The 14,446-nt window shown below is 42.4% G+C and overlaps 1 protein-coding gene across 1 annotated transcript in view; it reads right to left on the reverse strand.

Annotated features, from left to right (window-relative positions):
- Positions 1-14,446, reverse strand: part of CSTF3 (cleavage stimulation factor subunit 3) — a 48,034-nt gene that overhangs the window by 8,973 nt on the left and 24,615 nt on the right. Inside the window, exons 4-12 of the mRNA XM_054390314.1 lie at positions 9,855-9,887; positions 9,376-9,473; positions 7,927-7,993; positions 7,789-7,823; positions 7,556-7,682; positions 4,933-5,010; positions 4,577-4,739; positions 3,973-4,082; positions 348-464 (exon numbers count right to left, since the gene is read on the reverse strand). Of these exons, the coding sequence (XP_054246289.1) occupies positions 348-464; positions 3,973-4,082; positions 4,577-4,739; positions 4,933-5,010; positions 7,556-7,682; positions 7,789-7,823; positions 7,927-7,993; positions 9,376-9,473; positions 9,855-9,887 (828 nt within the window). The remainder of the gene's footprint in view (positions 1-347; positions 465-3,972; positions 4,083-4,576; positions 4,740-4,932; positions 5,011-7,555; positions 7,683-7,788; positions 7,824-7,926; positions 7,994-9,375; positions 9,474-9,854; positions 9,888-14,446) is intronic.

Raw genomic sequence — 14,446 nt, forward strand, 5'->3', positions numbered from 1 at the left:
CCACCCAAACACAAATATTAAACCCCCAAGAATCAGATAAGAAAGGTGTTCTTTATCCCCATCTTAAAAGTGAAGAAGCTGATGTTCCAGTAAATATAAATCTATCAAGCCTTCAACTTCATAGTGATTTGAAAAATGTCAATATTTAACTGGAAAGGCAGTAGATTTAAAAAAAAAAATTGTAACTTATACTACAGACTTCCATTTTGTCTGCTCAGTCTCAGAAACACTGGATGAGGTTAAAGCTAGAAGAATCAGTAAATTAGTTCTATAGAATTCTGTGTATTCATCAGGTTTCAAACAAATGACATTATTGATAGGAGATGTCAGTACACTGATTTACTCACCTCTTCATAATCTGCATAGGCAAAATAAAGAAGCATATTCTTCTTTAGTAAAGTGCTGATCGCTCTTTCATAAATATTAGCAGCCTCATCACTGAAAAGTTTAGCATTGTTCATGTCCTGTTATAAAATAAGTGTGGCAATGTATGACAAATCTATGACAAAGAAGAATCTATGGAGTATCTTCTGTGGGTGAAAAATCCAAGTGAACTTCCATGCAGTGTTCCAATAAAGACAATCATCTCCCCAGTACTTAAGCAATCACAAAATCAGGCCAAACCAACCCAGTCCCTCCTCCAATACCTAAAAACTGGCCAAAAAGGAAATAGTTTTTCATAATTTCAGAGCTGCAAACAACTAATGGGATGCACTTGTCCCAGAGGGGGAAAAGGATCCTGGGGCAGGAATTGGCAGGGCTCATTGATAAGGCTTTAAACTAGATTTGAAGGGGGAAGGGGTTCATAGTCTCCTGCTGGCCAGTGACAAACAGAGGGGCAGCTCACCAGAGGCAGAGGGATGGAGAGCTACTGAGGGCTCTCCACTTGCTGCCCTGAGGCAAGCCACGAATGATGCACCAGGACACTCTGTGGAAATCAAGAGGAGTTGGGACAAGAGGAGGATAGGGCCAGTGCAGCTGAAGTGCCTCTATACAAATGCACACAGCTTGGGCAACAAACAGGATGAATTAAGGGCACTGTGCTGCTGGGATGCCATGACATAGTGGCTATTACTGACACTTGGTGGGATGATTCCCACGACTGGATTGTAGGGATAGATGGGTACAAGCTCTTTGGGAAGGACAGGCAGGGAAGGAGAGGAGGAGGTGTTGCCCTCTATGTCAGTGACCAGCTGGAGTCAGTGGAGCTCCACCTGGGGAAGGATGAAGAGCTGGTTGAGAGTGTATGGGCTAAAATTAAAGGCAAGACAGGGGAAGGAGATGTTACTGTAGGGGTCTGCTGCAGGCCACCTGACCAGCAGAGCCAAGCAGATGAGGCCCTCCACAGGCAAATAGAAGTGGCTTCCAGGTCACAAGCCCTGGTCCTCATGGATGATTTCAGCCACCCTGACAGCTGCTGGAGGGACAACACAGCAAGGCACCAGCAATCCAGGATGGTCCTGGATTGCATAGATAACAACTTCCTCCTCCAAATGGTAGAGGAACCACCAAGAAAAGGTGCTATGCTGGACCTTGTTCTCACCAACAGGGAAGGGCTGGTAAGCAATGTGAGGCTGAGAGACAGCCTTGGCTGCAGTGACCATGAAGCAGTCAAATTTAAGATCCTCTGGGCAACCAGGAGGATATATTCTAAGCTTATGACCCTGGACTTTAGGTGTGCAGACTTTGATCACTTCAGGGACCTGGTAGCCAAAGTATCGTGGGACAAAGCCCTAGAGGGAAGAGGGGCCCAGGGCAGCTGCTCAGTATTCAAGGACCACCTCCTCTGTGTCCAGGAGCAATGTATCCCAACAAAGAGAAAAGCAGGGAAGAATGCTGGGAGGCCTGCCTGGATGAGCAAGGAGCTGCTGGACACACTATCACTTAAAAGGAAACTCTACAAGGAGTGGAGGAAAGGACAGCTGGAATGGGGGTATATAAGGAAGCTGCCCAAGCAGCAAGAGACCTGGTTAGGAAAGCCAAAGCACAGTTTGAATTCAATCTAGCCAGGGAGGTTAAAGGGAACACTAAGAATCTCCACAGGTATATTAATGGTCAAAAGAAGCCTAGGGAAGGTGTGGGCCCCCTCAGAAAGGAAACAGTGAAATGGTCACAAGTGACCTGGAAAAGGCTGAGGTTCTCAATGACTTTTTACCTCAGTCTTCACTGCAAGGGCCTCCAGCCACACTCCTGGAATAGTCATGGAAGCTAATGGCAAGAACCAGAAGAAAGAACTGCCCATCATAAGTGAAGATCAGGTTCATGATCACCAGAAGAACCTGAAAGTGTTCAAGTCCATGGGACCCGACGGGATACACCCAGGGGTACTGAGAGAACTGGCAGAGGAGGTTGCTAAACCCTTCTCTATTATATTCCAAAAGTCCTAGCAGTCTGGGGAAGTCCCCTCTGACTGGAAAAGGGGAACCATTACTCCCATTTTCAAAAAGGGGAAGAAGAAAGAACCAGGGAACTACAGGCCAGGCAGTCTCACCTCTGTGCCTGGTAAGATCATGGAGCACATTCTCCTGGAGGCACTACTGAGACAGAAGAATAGTGAGGAGGTGACTGGGTACAGTCAGCATGGCTTCACCAAGGGCAAATCCTGCCTGACAAACCTGGTGGCCTTCTATCAACAGGTGACAACATTAATAGATGAGGGGAGAGCAACTGATGTCATTTACCTGGACCTGAGCAAAGCCTTCCACACTGTCCCACACCACATCCTGGTCTCCAAACTGGTGACACATGGGTTTGATGGGTGGACCACGAGATGGATACAGAACTGGCTTGATGGCTGCACCCAAAGAGTGGCTGTCAATGGCTCCATGTCCCAGTGGAGGCCAGGGACAAGCCGAGTCCCTCAGGGCTCAGTCCTGGGACCAGTCTTGTTCAACATCTTTGTTGGTGACATGGACAGTGGCATTGAGTGCACCCTCAGCAAGTTTGCTGATGACACCAAGCTGTGTGGTGCAGCAGACAGCTGGAGGGAAGGGATCCATCCAGAGGGACCTTGACAGGCTGGAGAGGTGGGCACAAGCCAACCTCATGAGGTTCAACAAGACCAAGTGCAGGGTCCTGCATCTGGGTCGAGGCAATCCCAAGCACAAATCCAGGCTGGGCAGTGACTGGCTGGAAAGCAGCCCTGAGGAGAGGGACTTGGGGGTGCTGGTGGAGGAGAAGCTCAACATGAGCTGTCAATGTGCACTTGCAGCCCAGAAAGCCAACCAGATCCTGGGCTGCATCAGGAGAAGTGTGGCCAGCAGGTCAAGGGAGGGGATTCTCCCCTTCTGCTCAGCTCTGGTGAGACCCCACCTGGAGTACTGCGTCCAGTTCTGGAGCCCCTAATACGAGAGGGCTATGGACATGCTGGAAGGTGTCCAGAGAAGGGCCACCAGGATGATCTGGAACCCTCTCCTATGCTGCAGCACCTCTCCTATGAGGACAGACTGAAAGAGTTGGGGCTGTTCAGTTTGGAGAAAAGAAGGCTCCGAGGTGACCTTCTTGTGGCCTTCCAGTATCTGAAGGGGGCTACAAGAAAGCTGGGGAGGGACTTTTTAGGCTATCAGGGAGTGACAGGACTAGGGGGAATGGAATAAAGCTGGAAGTGGGGAGATTCAGACTGGACATAAGGAAGAAGTTCTTCCCCATGAGAGTGGTGAGAGCCTGGAATGGGTTGTCCAGGGAGGTGGTTGAGGCCCCATCCCTGGAGGTGTTTAAGGAAGTGTCCCTGCCCATGGCAGGGGGGTTGGAACTAGATGATCCTTGTGGTCCTTTCCAACCCTGACTGATTCTATGATTCTATGATTCTAATTCTTATTACAAATAGAAATATTCTTAATTTTAGAATTCTGAACATGACACAACTTACAGTGCTAAATATTTTTCATGCCCCTCCTCCTCCCCCTCTTAGTTCTTAAGCACATCATGTCAAAACAATGAAATAAACAAAAAAATATAATGGCAATCTCTTACCCCCTTTTCAGCTAGCAGTTTACTGGACTGCTCAAGATACTGTGCAGCTTCATACCAGATATCTGGATGATGTCCCAGAACCAAAAGGCATTGCTCATAGGCAAACATAACTGGGGTGGGGGAAAAATAATAAGAAATACTTCTTGTATATTATTGCAAAAACAGTGTCATCTTGCACAATGCAAGCATGAAACAGAAAAATCAGCAAACAGACCAGATAATGTTAGCACTAATTGGCTTTTAATACAATGATCATAACTGCTGCTCTTTTATATCACCAGAAACTTTATCAGTCATTAACAGCAGTTAAAACCTGCCTCCTCCACAGAGGAAGAAGGAAAACTCAATTAAGAACATCAGACATAAAATCAGGCTGTGATCCACCATATCCTGACCTCCAGTGAAAGTTTTTCACCTTGGCTTGACAAAAAACTAAGAGGAGTTTAAAAAAAAAACAACCCACCCACACAATGCAAGAAACTCAACAAACTTCTGCTCCAGCACAACTCCTGAACACTAAAAACTGCATCATTACTTTTGCTGGAGGTCACTGACAGAACAGAAGAGATAGAATTCTACGTATCCTAGTGCAGTATCTAACTACCTCTTTTTGTTATGAGAGTTTGATCTTCTGTTCGTAGAGGATTGCTCTTTTCCCACTGGATGTACTTCTTCCACATGTCTACCTGCTGAGCCTCCTGAGGGGTATTTTGTGGGGGGACAGAAGGAGCATTGCGGTCCAGACCTTTCATCACTGTCTCATATTCCTGAAACAGCAGCAATGTTTGGAACAGCAGATTTAAACACATGAAACACTTCAGGTTATGCTTTATAAAGTCAATACAAACATTTTAGCAAGCTGATCTGTTAGTCTAACACAAACTTACTTGAAAATAAGAACCAAGTCTAATGCTGGTTTGTAGAGTGAAATACAACAAAGGAGTTAAGAGAAGGTTGTACCTTTGCTACACGTCGCGCATTCATGTAATCTCTACTTCTGTCTTCAATCATCTTCTTAGCTAAGTGAATATTGATGCCCTGGAGAAGGGTGAGAAAAAAGGAATTGGGAATGTGCAACAAAAGCAAGCTTGAAAGGGAATGACAAAGTGAGCAAGAAGGACAAAATTATTTTAAAATACTGATCTCAAAAGGTATTGCATCTCTCCTAATAAATATATGAACATGAACTTACGTATCAGAGAATAAGCTCACTACTGAAGATCAACTGCCCTGAAGCATCTCAGTCTATTTGTTAATCATTTACAGCTTTCAAAAATACAATGTACTTTACATAAACCTGCTGGGAAAGGCTCATCAGAGTCACAGCTCCCTGCCTTGCTGCTGCCTGCTGTTCACCAGAAAAGGCTGAGACAGCATATGAGCAATTCTTTCTTCTTGGACAAGTAGTAACAGAAATTGACCTCCAAGCTCAACACTCTGCCTTCTTCTCTGTTCCTGAAGTAACTGACAGCTTTTAAAAGAGTTTATGTTCCACATATACCCTGCCATACGTGTGCCGTTGTCAGCTGAGAGAGACTTGAGAGTGGTCGCCACAGAGAGTGACATCCCTCCAGGACACACACACAGAGGGCTCTGCTCTGTGCTGAGCAAGAGGAGTGGGGGAGTTGGGGCAGCAAAGCCCCCAGGCACAACCCACACCTCAATAACTGCAACATAGACCTGGTCATGGGGTCCCAGGCACATAGAAAATCCACTCGTACAGCAGGAGAAGTAACCACTGTTTTGTTCATGCCTGTGCCTGGGTGGATTTTGCTGGCATGGCTTGCTGGGGCTTTGAGGAAGGTGACTGCAGCTTTCAGACCTATTCTAAACAGGCACCTACCTGAGCTGGGTACTGCCTCTTTATAGAAGTGAAGGCACCATCTGTACTCATGCAGAGTGCTGTCTGGGCCAGTTACCATACCAAACCAGTAATGCCCCATTTAACCCTGGACACAGAAATGTTCTCCCAGGAAGCACTCCCAGCCTCACAAGGTGCAGCTGTGTGGCTGTGTGAACCAAAGATTCTGCCTCACTAGGGCTGAGACAAGCCAGTGAGTGAGATGAGGTAGTGAAACTCACTACCATTTTTGACCACTGATAACTGACAGGCTGATATTGCTACCTAGTGGCTACCAACTGAGATAAAGGGGAACTTGAGAATATTTTAATTGCAGCAAATAGCCAGTAACCTCTTGTACTGAGGCTGTTTTATTGGGCTACTTCTTCCTGAAAGAGCCCTTCTGGTGAGATGCATTTCCTTCCCTGTGCCAGGACACCTGTATGCAGCAACCTCTTTTTTTCCTTGGGACCAGCCTAGCCAGAGCAGAACAGCCAGAAATTCATGCCCAAGTAGAGCACTAGCCTTCAGCTTCCAGCAGCTCTGAACAGCTGAAGGTACTGGTTTGTTATAGGTGCGAGCCAGAGCTGCCTCAACTAGAAGGTACAAAACAAAAGTAGAGCAGGTTATGTCTATTGTTTTGACAGCCTCTCTATATATTAATGAATGTGGTAGGAACCAGCAGTGACAGCATTCATTTGCTGTGTGGAGGGGAAGAGGAGGTTTACAGGTGAGCTGTGCTGGGGATTTTCCTATGCAGGGGGCCTGTCACTGGGTATCTTCTCTGGGGGTCAGACTATCTATGGCACCCCTGAATACCAATAGGATGGTGAGCTATTACAGCACAGCTCATGGCTGCAGATGCCTGGAGGTACTCCCACTGGCTTGGTGGCCCTATTAACATCAGAAGCCACCAAGCCTATGACATGCATAATTAGCAACAAGGAAAGAAACTGACTCATCTTTTTTTCTCAGTGCACAGCTGACCCCTAGCATGCCAGTACTTGCAACCCCTGGGCACAAAAGACAGGACAAGGGAGTGCTCTATGAGCATCCCTGCTTGATGGTGCTGAGCATGAGGGCATCTTCCCTCAGTTCTGCACTCTCCCCTCTGCTGATTGTGGTAGGTTAACAAGCTGCCAGAAAATGTGTTTACAAATGCACTATGAAGGTGCAGGTAGAAATTAGCCTGCAAGGCCAGTGAGTTGAGGTTACACTTGATGACAGTGTGGTAGCAGTCTCATCTCAACTGATGCTGTAATGACTTCAGGTGAAGGATAGTGAAGAGCATTTTATATGTACTTGAGACCATATAACTTAATACTGTGAAGAAAGTCCAAACCATGATAGCTGAATGCCATGTCAGCCTGTACAACTATAACTGAAAGGAGGGGAGTGCCTCCTTGGGGAAGCAAGCCCTCATTGCCCGCTGACCTGCTCTAGCTTCCGTTAAATATGTTCTCCAGAACTGATGACAGTGATTTCTAACTCACTACCAATTCCACTGGGCCAACTTGGAAATGGGACAGTTCAATGTATCCTATAGAAAGTCTTTAAAATAAATTAACAAATTAATTCAGGTACCTGCTACAGGTCTTGGTACATGCTGCACACACAACGTGTTTATAGTGCTGGTCATCTCTTTTATACATAATTACTTAGTGGACACGGTTTGGGCACCACACTTCATTATATGATTAATATTTCTTAATGTCACCAAAAAAATGTCATATTCTTGATTACCTCTTCATATTTGTTATAATCTCTCCAGAGCTGTTCTATGTTTATCATTGGATTCACGCAACCACGTTGGTAAACCCTACGGACAGCTGTGATCCTCTGGTTTTCTGCATAAGATCCTACTGCTTCTCTAGATGGTGGGGAGAGAGATTAACATCAGCTATTGCAGGTCACAACTGCTATGAACATCAACATTACATTAACTGAGCTTACAAAAATTCTTCTCAGGTACTTACACGCCTTTCAAAAAATTGATGTAATCCACCCAGATCTACATGAGAAAAAACATTACACATAATGAAACTGATGTTGAGTTGTACTTGTTATAAAGTAAGAAACAAAACATGTTTTGATTAAAAAAAAAACAAACATACCTGATATGACATGATTTCCATGCCAATCTTATCCAGAGCAAAATCATATGCCTGAGCCATTTTTTCTCTAAAAAAACAAACCACAAAGACCATAGAGCAAGTTTTTAGCATTTTAAAAATTCTTTATTTAAGAGTATTCTTTTATGCAGCAAATTCTAACCAAACGTCGAGGTATGAATAGTAGTATTCAACAGCTGAGAATAAAAATTGGCATTCATATAGCTTTAAATTCTGCATTTAAGATTGGTGGGGTTTTTGTTTGTTTGCTTGTGTATGTTTGCTTGTTTCCTATTTATTTTATTTAAGAAAATTATTTAAATCTATTGGTGGCAATCCAGCATACTAACAGTTCCTGAGTCCCCCTTCACCCCTCAAGTGGAAATCCAGGTATACTGTGGAAATCCACATATACTATGTGACACTGAGAAGACAGAAAAGAACTGCTCTCTACGCCTTCACAGCCAACATGTGTACTTGTGGTTTCCCTTTTTTTTCCCCCCTCAGAATTCCCTAAACCTTGCTGTAATACCCCAGGAATACAAGAATGCTGTGGCAATTAGGAGTAGCTCCTCTGAGTGGAAACTACTCAATACCTTTCACATGTTTTCTCATCCTTCCCCCAAATTTGTATTTTCCCCCAAATTTAAAACGTTCACATATTTCCTTGCTGAAGTTTCAATGAAAAATTTTTTTTCTCTCTCCTGCTTTTCTCCCAGTTTCCTTTACTCAAGCATCTTTCAGTAACTTACTACCTCCTTGACCACAGCAGCAGGAAAACTAGAGGAAAGTTAAATGAGATAAAACAACAGGGAGAAAGAAGGCTGGTATTTAAAAAATTCCTTCCAAACAGTCTTGTAAAAATCTTGCTTATTTTTCTGTTAATGCTTTAGTTATCTTGCCATTTATAGTACAAAGAAATCATGGTGGGCTGAGAGAGTTTAGAGATATTGAAAGGTACTGATATTTTATGAAGCATCAAACTCACAACAACAGGATTATAACTAAACAAAACATAGTAACTGAAAAGAGATGAAGATTAACACATCCCCAGAATTTCGACAGCCTGATTTTTTTAATGTGGAATCTAAACAGAGCACTGAGGGGAAAGATAGCAAAAGGTACTGACTGAGGAAGAGGTGTGCTTCAAATTGGTTCAAGCATCAATGGCACCTGCAGGGAGAGGGCATGGATACTCCAGCTACCCCTCCTGCTCTTCTTCTACCTTGTTCTACAGATCCAGACTGAGAAGCAATCTTACTCAGAAAGTTCAATTAAGAAATTTTAAAGAAAAAAATTTCTAAATGCAGATTATATATTATCCCCCTCAACACTCTACCAGAAGTTCTCCAAGCAGATTTGCCAGCCAGGTTTCTCCCCATCCCTTAGTCAAGAATCAAGAACAGATTCACCGTAACACTGGAATAATTCAGAGCAACTCTGTTAACTTACTTGTAACTAGGCAGCTTCCCCTTGGTTTCTCGTACATAGGAAAGGTAACATTTCCATAAATCAATGTGTAAAACCTTCATAAGGCATCGCTGAAATAACTGTTTAATACATCAAGAAGATGTGATCAGGATTCCAGATACCAAAATCAGGTTTCTACTTTTAAAGCTACACAGTATGAATTAAAATAAATTATGACTGAGGTTTGTAAGAAAGGATAAGTTAAGCTGCTCGTCCTTATGACTAAAGCACCTCCTTGCTATGGCAAGGGAACTGGAGAGAATTAAGCAGAGAAATTGCCCTGTGTACTTCGCTCATTACAGCTTGGTAGCAGTAACAAATCAACTTTAGTGATGCTTCTTATCAGTGTTTTTGAATAGTGCATTGAACAACAGCTACAGTGCCTTTCAATCTGCTGTAGCCTAATTACAAGATACTTGCTCTTGCTATAGAGATATATTGCATACATTGACAGGACTCACCTTTTCCACTTTGTCATAATTTTTTGCTTTAATCTATAGGGAAGCAGAAGAAAAAAAAAACAAATCACTTAGGAAACTATTTTTGAATAGTAGGAATATATTCTTTATACAGCACTAGAGCATTTCAGTTTGGCTATCTAAACTAATGATGTTGTAACACCACATTAATGTTGCAAATATAATTACATATAAAGAGTCACATACTTTGCTTTCTCAAAATGAGCAGGTTTATTTATTATTTAAAAAAAAAAAACAATTTGCACTTCCACTAGGGCCAAAATTTAGGTATCAGGAGGTAAAGTTGGATTTCCTGTATTCTGGACACTCAGACTTAACCTCTAATTTCAAGGTACTCTGTTGCCTTAAGTGCATAGATTGACTCAGGTACCAAAGCTTCTAGATCAGGATTTAGTAAATTAAGGGCAAAATACCATATTTACAGAACTAATAAGCTAATAAGTGTAGTCTACTTGAATATTTATTTCTCAAACTACACTTAGCTACAACATGCTGATGCTGAATAAGTGAACCATAAACCAAAGGGAACCTATTTTTCAGCAGGTACCTCCAGCTCTGGTACTGCCTTCCAGGAGGGACTAAACCACACTCACATCTCAGCACTCATTTCATTCAGGTAGCACAAACAACAAGGGTAGAGGGAGAAACCTAATCTCCAAGTAACAAGTTGCCTTGCAGACAGGACAAAGAAAAGCATGAGACAGATGAAGAGGGCAGACTGGCACCCTTCACGTATTTATTAGCACCCTTCACATATTTATTAGCTCCAGTTACGTGACCAGACTAGGCAATCTGTAGAGACACCTGAAGAAACAAGGAAAAATCGACAATGCCTTTAGTAGATGCTTATTTGCATTGAAATAAAGAGCCTGTAATGAAAGAAGGATTTGTTACGCTGTATTGTATTTTTGAAGTATCAAACCTCCCTTCTAAATCTCCTTGCTTTTTGTTTACCTAGGGGATTCACAGCTTTTTCTTTTGAAACACGACAGCCAGAGAAGCAGCTCTGAAAGCCTTTCCTTTTCCCCATGGAGGATGGCAGTAGGCAACAAACAGGACCCTTTTGCACTAGGGCATTAGTTATCCCATTTTTATACCACTCCCATTCTAAAGCACAAGAGAATTTTTAATGGAAGCATTAGGAAACACCAATCCATCCGCAAGAGGCCTCAAATAAACCTTGTGTATGTGTTGCTTTTGAACTGGAGCAGTATCAGCTCAGCTTGAAAGGATTTCACAAAGTCTGGGTTTCAGAAAGCCTAATTAGGATTTTCACACAGGCTTTCTGAAAACTACTCAGTTAAAAGACAGCTGAACAGAGACAGCACTGATTACAGAGGTAACACTTAACTATAATCAGGAGGTGGCAAGTCCATGCAATAGAGAACCCCACTAACCCCTGGAGTAAGACACACTGACCCAACACACCCTCAGGTACCAGTATGCATCCTGCTGCCACTTTCTCACAGCTTCCTGTGAGCAGAACACTGCCTTTCACTCTTTCAAAGGCATTTACAGTAATTGTAGGGTTGTTCAGACACAAGTCTTCTGCAGACACAAATTAAGGAATCTGATGCTGCCCTATTTCTAGATGCAGAAAAATTAATTCTTGTATTTCAGATTTTCCTCCATTGTAAAGTCCAAAAATTACATCTCCTATTTTTACTTCATCCTTCTTTGACAGCAAGAGAAACTTTTCAGGTTCCTCATCACCTCTTACAAAGACAAAAAGGATTCAACTCTCACTGAAGAGTCAGAGCTCTCAGACTATGTCCTTCAGCCCCTGCAAACTCTTTTTATCTTTGGTCACTGAATGGAAAAGAACAAATGAATCTTGATTTGTATGTGCATACAAGTGTAGCTGCCTGCACTTTCTTCCTTGAGGTTACTCCAGTAAGGTCTTCAATAAGATGAGCAGAAACATTTAATTTTTTTTTTTAAAGAGTGAATTCAGGAGATAGTATACATCCTTTACTGGTGAAAACTGAAAATTAAGTAAGTGGCTTTGCCACTGACAAAAGTCATCACCTTCTAGCTATTCAGGAACAAGATCCCCCAAAATAATAAATATTTAAAAGCTCAGAATGAAAAGCTGTAAGCAGGTAGGGAAAAAATCTGTGTGCCTTCCAGTTTTAGCCATGTAAGAAGTGTTTTGCATGTCTTGAGTTACTACACCTCAGACAATTCCTGGATATAGCTGATAGGGCTGTGAATGCTCTCTGCCTGCCCAGCGTGCCTCCCCTGCCTCCTGTTACCCAAAAGCCCAATGAAGTATTGGTCAGCATAAGCAACCTAGACTGAGCTCAGTAGCTGTACACAGCATCAGGTAAGTGCACAGTAATGCAGCTGAGCTATTTACTAGAGCAACTTTATTAGCACCTGGCAGCACTGCACCAAGCAACATCAAAAGACAGAGCACAAGGAGTACTTATCAATTAGACTACAGATGCTTCCAGTAACCATAGACATCGTAAGGTAAAATATTTTGCTAAGAACAAAAGCTATACTTTTTGTTTGCATGTTATGACTCAGAACAAAATACTTTCAACATCTATTATGAAAAGCTGCTGACCACACCTGGACAGCAGGTGAGTGCTGTTTGTTAAATCCACAGGAGTGGTTTCATATTGCTATCTGAAAATTCAGAAATCTTGGTACTGATGAAGTTTGGAGGTTGAAGACTGGCAGCATTTGTTAAAAACAAAAGAAACAGCAGCAGTGGCCAATGCTTACTGGGTCTCACTCAATGGAGAGCTTTTAAAAGCTCCTAGAAGAGGGAAGGAGCCGCTATCAACTCTGTCTCCTGTAGGATTTGTTTGCACCTCTTGGCTCACCTCTCCCAAGCAAACATCCTGGCAGTCCTGGCTCAGGGCTGGAAAGAGCCTATCAGCAGGTGGCTCCTTCAGGACCCTCACACATTTCTGTTCCATTTCTTGTTTTCCCTATTACAGACACAGGGACTGGCAGTGGTTAGATGTGGAAAAGCATTGAAGGATTGACATTGAAGCTAATTTTATCCTTAAACAAAACAAAGTGAACTCCAGTTCTTTGCAGCAAGTTATTCTTCAATTTGATGATAGGGAGGCTAACACAGAGAGGCATCTCCCAGACAAACCACATACTAAATGAGCTTAGGCATACTGTCATTCCAAGGTGAAACTGGTATATATGAGTATCTCTCTCCATCCTTGAAGACTATACAAAGGCCATCTAGTCTGACAATCTATGCTTAGACACTCCTGTAGTAAAACACATCTGACCTTGCCTTGTTCTGTCTTTGTCAATGAGAAATTCTACCTGTTATGCTGGAAAAGTAACTTTAAATTTGATGTACGAACAGGAAATACACAAATGTGCTTTCCTGTAAGGAGCTTCACAAGCATTCAAGTGCAAATTGAATCTCTAAATTACACTGCACTTCATCCTTTTTAAGACATATTAAAAGACGCATGGGTCACTTAGAATTATGCAAAGCAAGTTATTTTATTCATCTAGAAATTTAAGACTACTTGCAGTTGTCTAGTGATACACAATGCAAGCCAAGAAGTGTCTTATTATTTTAATCTTTTCGGTATTTCTTGGTTCTGCTCAAGCTCCAAAGGAATGTTAGGATGTGGTACTTAAGGATCAACATGGCACTTTCTGCCATCTATTTCCATATCCCAACACCATCATCTTTTTCAGTGGTTGTTTTCCATGGGAAAGAAAAAAAAGTTGGAATCATATAATCTAACGTTCTCTTATCAACTGCTTCTAGCTCTCTCCTTGGTGAGGGAGATCCTCTTGCTTTCTTTTCTATCCACTGCTCCTGCATTGCACTTGCATTTTTTTTAAAACTTTTTTTTTTGAAGGGAGACCTGAAGAGAAACACTGTGCACCACTGTCAGACTGTGACAGCTGAGGAGAGGCAGGGTGTGAGGGGAGGGGACACAACGGCAGTGCCGGCATTAGCTTTCCAAGGCTTTAGTTAACAGTGGCTGGTATTTTAGAACTACTATTTCCTAAAATCTGGTTTTGTTACAAACACCACATATGCAACATCTTTAATGTGATGAGCTTTTTCCTTCCTCACCCCCCTTTTTAAAGCAAACCAGAAAAACCCACATACACAAGATATGCTTCAGGGTACAAAATTACAATGAGCCTACACTTGCATGTATTGCTTTTGTTTATTAACTGGCAGGGAGCTTCCTGTGAGAGACCTAGATTAATTCAGTTAAATGACTACATATTAGATAATTAAAAAGTCAGCATTTTAAAAATAAAATCAAACTATGTAAGATTTATCATCACTAAACAAATCTGTCATTTGGGGTTTTTTATATCTTAACTGTTTAGGTAAATAACCAATTACCCACTGTCAAGTCCAGTGGGATATAATTTTGGTCTCTACTAGTACAGAACTGTAGATGTAATAAAATACATTCACATTTCTCTACCCATTTCCCTAAGAGAGGCTAGGGCTGACTGGAAAGATGTCAGCAGTTTATTTGCACATAAATACTGCTTGGATGATAGCAGTTTGAACTATTCAGACCTCTTCAAAGAAATATCATCTTTGAAAGGAAGATGAG

Source organism: Indicator indicator, chromosome 21, assembly GCF_027791375.1.
Source record: "Indicator indicator isolate 239-I01 chromosome 21, UM_Iind_1.1, whole genome shotgun sequence".
NCBI lineage: Eukaryota > Metazoa > Chordata > Aves > Piciformes > Indicatoridae > Indicator > Indicator indicator.